This window comes from Podarcis filfolensis (assembly GCF_964270895.1).
Source record: "Podarcis filfolensis genome assembly, chromosome: 12".
Taxonomy (NCBI): Eukaryota; Metazoa; Chordata; class Lepidosauria; order Squamata; family Lacertidae; genus Podarcis; species Podarcis filfolensis.
Genome location: NC_139614.1, coordinates 11,009,011 through 11,016,983, shown reverse-complemented (window position 1 = coordinate 11,016,983; position 7,973 = coordinate 11,009,011). Strand labels below are relative to the sequence as shown.

The 7,973-nt window shown below is 44.2% G+C and overlaps 1 protein-coding gene across 5 annotated transcripts in view; it reads right to left on the bottom strand.

The window, feature by feature from the left end:
• ULK4 (unc-51 like kinase 4) overlaps positions 1–7,973 on the bottom strand; it is a 165,128-nt gene that overhangs the window by 1,741 nt on the left and 155,414 nt on the right. For all 5 annotated transcript variants that reach the window (XM_083577636.1, XM_083577634.1, XM_083577637.1 and 2 more), the window contains exon 36: positions 2,896–2,984. In XM_083577636.1, coding sequence (XP_083433762.1) covers positions 2,896–2,984 — 89 coding nt within the window. The remainder of the gene's footprint in view (positions 1–2,895; positions 2,985–7,973) is intronic.

The window sequence follows — 7,973 nt, the reverse complement described above, 5'->3', positions numbered from 1 at the left end:
CTAAAAAAGGGAAGAGGGAAGCCAGTTTAGCATCATACAGCAAGAGGAATAACAGAGAACTAAGAGCAGGTTTCATTCCATATACCATCTTGACCCACAGCTGCCACATTATCTGTTAAAAGAAATTTTCCTGCCTTTAAAAAGCCATTGTCCCTCTGCAAAATTGTTTCGGTGCTCTAAAATCTAGGCAGAATGATTTGCTCTTTTCCTGGTGAGCTCATGTAGCATAATAAGCATAATATAGTTACAGCATTTAGCCGAGCAGCCTAGAGTGATTCTTATGTCAGTTGCAACACAGATTAACTGGTAGCTAACCCTGGGAAAGTAAAAGGTTCTCGTGGAAGAGAAAAGAGAATTTGGGGTGGGTAGGGGGGGAGAGTGAGTGATGAATGTTGGCAGCACCTGAGCAAAGAGGCATAAAATGCATGTAGGGAAGCAGGAAAAAAGACAGGGTCTGCCTACTGTGCCTCACTTAACACTTTTGATACTCCTGTGGAAAACTAGCAGAAAATGGATGTAGTAACAATGACAACCCTCCCCACCCCGACCAAAAATGGGAAAAAGGCATCAAAAGTGGGATGGAACTGGTGTTTAGGGTAAGGATTAGGAGAAAGCATTGGGTTCCCCATAGGCTTCTTCAGCAGCTCTGCCTGGAAATCATCCCCCAAAATGTAAACATTCAATCAATGTACTTTGTACAAACCTAATATCCACATAATGTAATCTGTGGGCAACCCAGTCAGATGAATGCAGTACAAAAAATAAAATTAGATGATTATTCTTAATGCTGAGATAGAAAACCAGTGGCCCTCCAGTTGTTGCTACAACCCCCACAATGCCTAACCATTGGCAATAGTTGCTGGGACCGGTGGGAATTAAGAGTCCAACAGTTGCATACTCCACACAAACTATGTAGTTTGAAAATGTGTTGCCAATAACTTGAGTCAATAACTACTCATGTAATAGAGGAATGCAGGCAAATGGCTTAACTGAAAAATGTCGGCTTAGATCAAAGTTGGGGTGCTGCCTGCTTTTTAGATGGTCTTCAGGCATAAGCAGGAATCAAACCATACTTGCACAACATTTTTACAAACAGCAAGAGGCTATTTAATTAACACCTCTAGAGCACAGATGAAGGGCACTATAAAAAAACAAGGGAAGGGACTACAACTCAATGAACTACATGCAGGGGGGGGGGACAAGGCAGAAGGTAAAAAGGTACCAAAAGCACTTCAAAAAGATTTTTCTATAGAGAAAAAGAACTGCCTATCTGCAGTAGAGACAGGGCAGCTCTGGAGGGCGGGGCAAGAAGACTTGAAAGAGCCCTGCTTATCTAAACCAAAGAGGTTTTGCTTCATAAGGGCTCGATACAGAATCCTAAAAAGCCAATGCTCATTGGAATTAAGTGCTCTTTGAAAAAAATTATTGGCTACTTAGCCACAAGAGAAACTAGAATTACTAGTCATGGGGAAGCACAGCCTATCAGGAGGTGCGGCGCCACACGTCTTGCTAGTTTTGTGTACCAGATGAGCAATGCAACGGGGAATGACTCAAAAGTGGTGCCTTGCCGAAGGCTGCCACGAAGTTCATGACAAAGCAGAGATTTTCTTTAATCAATGTATTAAATCTATATCCCACCCTAAGGCAAACACAGTGGGTAATATGCTTTAAAGATGGGTAGAAACTATAAAGATGTTTTTAATAAGGAGGTGCAGTAAACTGAGATTCTCATTTTACAGACAGGAAACTGGGGCAAAGAGAATGTGACACGCCTAAGTCATGACTCCACTAAGATCTGAGCACATGTCAACTGCCAATACCCAGTTAACAGCCATTTCTCTGAAAATCAAGAGAGTAAACATTTTGTTGAAACTAAGGGAAATGAGATATACATAATGAGCTATGCCACAATTAGGTTATTAGGGTTAGGGATTAGGGATGGAGGAGGAATCAATCTGAAACAGCTTCTGTCCAAGCCACTTCCTGTTTCCTCCCCACAAATGGGCAACAATTCTATATTACAAAAATACGTACAATATGGATAAAAGAGTCAAGGCCCACGTGTTAGTATAGCACAGTTTCAGAAGTATTAGTACAAGTATTTGCATGGAGGTTTTCAGATAATATCCCTAATTAGAATCCACGCACTTAATCTTCCAGAATATGTCATTCAGCTGGATCCTACGGCAACGACCCCGGCAGAATCAGACTTAGGTGTCCTCCCACAAGGAAGGGAACATTTAGCTCAGCCAAGCAGGCGCCAGAACTTGGCTCCTGCTCTACTGTGGGCTCAGCAGCTGCCATGCCTTACTGCAGTAACAGTGGCTGGCAGTAACTACTGTGGCAAAGAGTGGCTGGCTTAACTAGCAGCAATCCTAAAAGCAAGCACTGGTGGTTGGCGGTTGTGTGCTGCCAGGAGGAGTTAGGATTTAGCTGCTGTGGAGTAAGACACTGCTTGCATTAGCAGATCTGTATGACTGGGAACTATCAGCGGACATCCAGGTCTTCACATATTTACTTTGCAAGAAGACACACCATTCTGTGTACCTCAAAGGATATAAAGACCCCCTACTGCCATTGGTCTCAAAGAAGGCAAAGGCAGCATGCAGGACTCTCAGACTAGTATGGGGATGTGCGGTGCAATGTTGGAAGGGAAAGAAAGGAAAGGAAATGTGCCACATAGCTCTGGTCTGCCACATCAGAGGATCCAAGAAAAGTAGCTGAGAGAGAAAGCTGGAAAGCTTTGAATGAAAGGAATTTTGATGGTCGTATTGTGTAGGAGGGGGTGGGCTGGTAATACAAGAAGCTTGTAGTGCGGGAGGTGATTGCAGACAGATGAAAGGGGAGGAATGTACACACAGCCTGGAAATTCCAAGAAGCCTAAGGGGAACTCACCTGGCAGTCTGGGCCAATCTTTCTAGTGTGCGAACAAGCATTTCTCCATCATTCTTCAGGCTTTCAGAGTGCTTCTCATTTGAAGTTATCTGCAATCAAAAGAACAGCTATCAAAGGTTTAGAAAGACATTCTTCTCTGTCAGGTGCGGAGGAGAAACAACTTAGTTAAGTGGAACTCGGGATTAACAAGCCAAACAGCCAATTATCCTGGCACAATGGGAGAACAACCTTCTTCCTATTGCTCCACCACAGTCATAGAAGCCATAGAATTCTCTGCCTCTTTGCAGTGTTGCCGCTCTGCCCACAGCTGAACTAGCAATGCTACTGGGAAGAGCAATATGACAGGAGAATTCAAACCTTAAATTCTTGTGTGTCTTCAAGGCTGGATAAAAGTGGTTGGAGACCGGATGCAATTCCCAAAACAATAGCAACACAAAATTTGCTTATTGATGGTGGTGACGATAATAATAGTGGTTGTTGTTGGCATCTGTCTCAAGAGACAATGGAGTGTGACTCCAGTCAAACCACTGCATTGGCAGCACCGAAGTGACCTCCTTGGGGCGCAAACATGGGCAGTGTGTCTGGTGGTCTTGGGCTGCCCAGAAGAAAAGAACCCCCTCTCTGCCTCACTGATGTGGTCCAAAGGAAAGCAGAGATGTTTGGCACCAGCTTGGCTGCAGGACTTGCCAAAAGGAGGCATGCAAGGAAACAATCCAACCATCTTAGGGACAATTTATGTAGTGTTCACGCCTTTGCCTTTTCTTTTCCTGAAGATACCCTGCAAGGAAGTGGAAGTTTCTAGATGTGCTACTTTCCCTGGTTGATGAGCCCCACCTGCCCCTAAATATGTTGTATTATTATTAATTATAATTATAATTTCTATCCTGCCTTTTTCCCTGACAGCCACGTAATACAACACACAACAGCTTGCATTAGCCTCTTTATTTCACAAAAGTGACCCAAAGCAACTTATAAAAATAGCATCCCCCTTCCCCCACCCCAGAAAGGAAAACACAAATAAGGTACTACAGAATAACTTGAGGTATCTTAAAGACTAACAAATTTACTTTGATATATGCTTACATGGACTACAAAAAAAGCTTTCAGCCTGTAGAGCTTCACAGCTGAGCAAAACACACACCTGTGCTCCCCCCCCCCCCAGCGCTAAATGGAAAGAAAATATTTTGAGCATGTATAGCTTCATATTTTAAACTTGGGGATCACTGCTTTTGCTCACCAATTCTCAGCCTAACCTACCTCACGTGCCTATTGTGAAGATGCAGAGGAAGGCATGAAATCGCTACAGAAGAGGACTTACTTGTTGCATCCGAGGCATCTCTGTATTACAAAGGGCCGTGCTTTTCTGCCTGGCCCCCTGCAAATTGCTACAGCTCCAGGTAAAGGTAAAGGTAAAGGGACCCCTGACCATTAGGTCCAGTCGTGACCAACTCTGGGGTTGCGGCGCTCATCTCGCTTTATTGGCCGAGGGAGCCGGCGTACAGTACAGCTTCCGGGTCATGTGGCCAGCATGACTAAGCCCACTTCTGGCGAACCAGAGCAACGCACGGAAACGCCGTTTACCTTCCTGCCGGAGTGGTACCTATTTATCTACTTGCACTTTGACATGCTTTCAAACTGCTAGGTTGGCAGGAGCAGGGACTGAGCAACGGGAGCTCACCCCGTTGCAGGGATTCGAACCGCCGACCTTCTGATTGGCAAGGCCTAGGCTCTGTGGTTTAACCCACAGCGCCACCCACATCCTTGGAGCTACAGCTCCAAGGCTTCAACAAATCCCCATGTGGCCTAACTGCTGCGTGTTTAAGATGCCTAAGTCCAGGGCTCTTTTTTCAGCTGGAACCCACCAGAACTCAGTTCCGACACCTCTCTGGTGGCTGCCATTGCCGTTATAAAAGAGAACAAGGGAGGCGTTCACGGTGAGTTTCGGGACCTCTTTTTCTAGAAAAATAGCACCAAGTCCCACGGGGGATTGATGCCTGAGAGAAAGTATCTTAGTCGTGTCGTCACTGGAGATAGGATACCACAGAAAAAGAGGGAAACAGCAGCTCTTTAGGATCCCAGGGATCCCTATAGCCTGGTGTTCAAACTTGTCAAAATGGCCAAGAAAAACCTATGGGAAATTAAACTTCAGGGCACAATTTTGATGGTGGGAAAATGTTAGAAGATGTCAAACGAAACACCGGAGTATCACATGATTACCATCTCATGCCATTAAAATGAATGAGGGATATGCAGAAGCCTCGGCAAGTTGGGACTGGCGATAGCTGACCTGTAAATCTTGTACATCAGTTGCATATTCCTTTTATTTCTTAATATGTTATGTTTTTATATTGTAAACCACCTTGTGATCCTCGGATGAAGGGCAGTATAGAAATTTAATAAATAACTAACAAAAATTTGGGTCTACATTATTAAAGTGTAACAGTGATGTGATTGTTTCAATGTTCTTAGGAAGTAAATCACATTACCTGAAAGAGTAGTTAGCAACTTTCACTGTGATCAATGAACTGACACAAAAGCCAGCCCCTTTCATAGTCCAGAGAAGCTTCCCCAAATTACACTGGCGAGTTGTCAAAAAATGAATAGTATTATTAATGGAAAGCAAAGCAAACACAAACACTTCACCTTGAATTGAATTATAACACATAATGGAGCTTCTACATGCATGAAGGTATATTTCTTCCACACAATGCACATCTGTGTTAGTGTATCTACTGCGCACAAATGCTCTCTCAATAGTGCACTTGAATAAGGCATTTACATCATATGTATGAGTACCCTGTGTGCATTGAAGCTGTTGTGAATACAAGCACAGAATTATGAGAGTTCTCTGAGAGTGTCAAACAAGCAAAGAGATACGAGGTGATCCAGATGGCATTGCATACTTAGGTTTTCAGAAGGCTTTTTGACAAAGTACCACACCAGACACCTGAATAAGCTTAGCACTCATGGAATAAAATGATAGGTCCAGTTGTGGATCAGTAGTTGGTTAAAAGACAGGAAGCAGAGATCAGGAATAAATAGACAGTTGTGCAGATGTAGAGATGTATAAAATGGAGTCCTTGGTGATTCGTACAGGGACATGTGCTTTTTAATTTATTCATAAATGATCTACAGTTAGGGTAAGAGCAAGGCAGCCAAGTTTGCAGATGATACCAAGTTGCCTGGGATAGTTAAAACAAAAAGGGATTGCAAAGAGCTTAAAAGCATCTCTCCAAACTGAATTGATGGGAAGTAAATTGGCAAATGCAATTCAGTGTAAGCAAGTGTAAAGTGAGGCATATTGGGACAAAAAAAAAATCATCTAAATGTCACATATACACTAATGAGGTCTGAACTGGCAGTGGCCAGGAGTTACAGTGGATACTCAGTGCAGATGTTGACTGTGTGTGGCAGCTGTGAAAAAGGTGAATTCCATGTTAGGGATCATGAGGAAAAGGATTGAAAATAAAACTGATCTCATAATGCCATTATATATATCTATTCACATGGAACACTGCAAACAGGTTGGGTTGCCTCACCTTAGAAAGGATGTTGTAGTGATGGAAAGGGTTCAGGAAAGGGCGACCAAAATGATGAAGAGGATGGAGCGACTCCACCACGAAGAAAGGCTACAACATTTTGGCCTTTTTAGTTCAGCACAAAGGTGAGTAAGAAGAAACATGGTACAGGTGTAATGTAAAAGTGATTGTAAATGTTTTTCTCCCTCATTCGTAACACTAGAAGAACTCGGGGATATTAAATGAAACTGAATGTTGGAACGTTCAGGACAAAGAAAAGGAAGTCCTGTACACAGCACATACCGTATTTTTCGCTCGATAACACGCACCTGACCATAACACGCACATCGTTTTTAGAGGAGGAAAACAAGGGAAAAAACATTCTGAATGAAACAGTGGATGTATCATTTTTGTGCTTCATGCTGTGGCCACAGACATGTGATCTGATGGTGAATTTGGGGTGACCCAATGCAAAAATCCTGAGAATCCCTGTGGATCCATGCTTTGTAACCACGTTTTTGCACCATTGCAGCCCCAGGCAACAGTGGGTGTGTGATTTTGGGGGGGGCAGGCTGTAGCCATGGACATGCTATGTGCTCTGATGGTGAATTTGGGGTGACCCAATGCAAAGATCCTGAGGATCCATGTTTTGTAACCACGTTTTTGCACCATTGCAGCCCCAGGCAACAGTGGGTGCATGATTTGGGGGGGGGGCAGGCTGTAGCCATGGACATGCTATGTGATCTGATGGTGAATTTGGGGTGACCCAATGCAAAGATCCTGAGGATCCATGTGGATCCATGCTTTTTAACCACATTTTAAGTGGGGAAGGAAGGAAAAATACAGAATGGACAAGGAGCACGAGAGGGGTGTGCAGAGAAGCAGCTGGCTAAGAATGCAGGAGAGGGGTATAACGGGAGGGAGGAAAGGAAGGCAAAAGTTTTCCCTCACCTACCCACCCAAGCCAGCCAGCTAGCGCTCTCTCTCTCTCTCTCTCTCTCTCTCTCTCTCTCTCTCTCTCTTGCCTGGAGGGGAGGGGCTTTCCCTGCTCTTTGTTCCGTTTGAGCAAACACAGCAAGGAAACAGAGGCGGGTGGGCAGTAAGACCCTGAGGCAGAATGCAGGAAAGCAGCCACTTCCTCTTTTCAGGTTTCCCTTCTCCGAGACGCGCGATTTGATTTTTGCCTGATTTTTTTTGCCATTTGGCTCCAGGGACCACACATTCGCTCAATAACACGCACAGACATTTCCCCTTCCTTTTTAGGAGAAAAAATCTGCGTGTTATAGAGGGAAAAATACGGTATTTAATGGACATCAATCCCACAAGAGGTAGTGATGGACATCAGCCTGGGTGGCTTCAGAAGAGGATTAGATAAATTCAGGAGAGATAAGGCTACCACTGGCTACTAGCTACAATGGCCAGGTTCTACCTCTACTACCAGAGGCAGTAGACCAGTTTTAATACCAGTTGCTGGTAATCACAGGTGGGGAAAGGGTCTGCTTTCAGGCTTCCCACAGACATCTGGTTGGCCAAACTGTGAGAACTGCATGCTGGACTGGG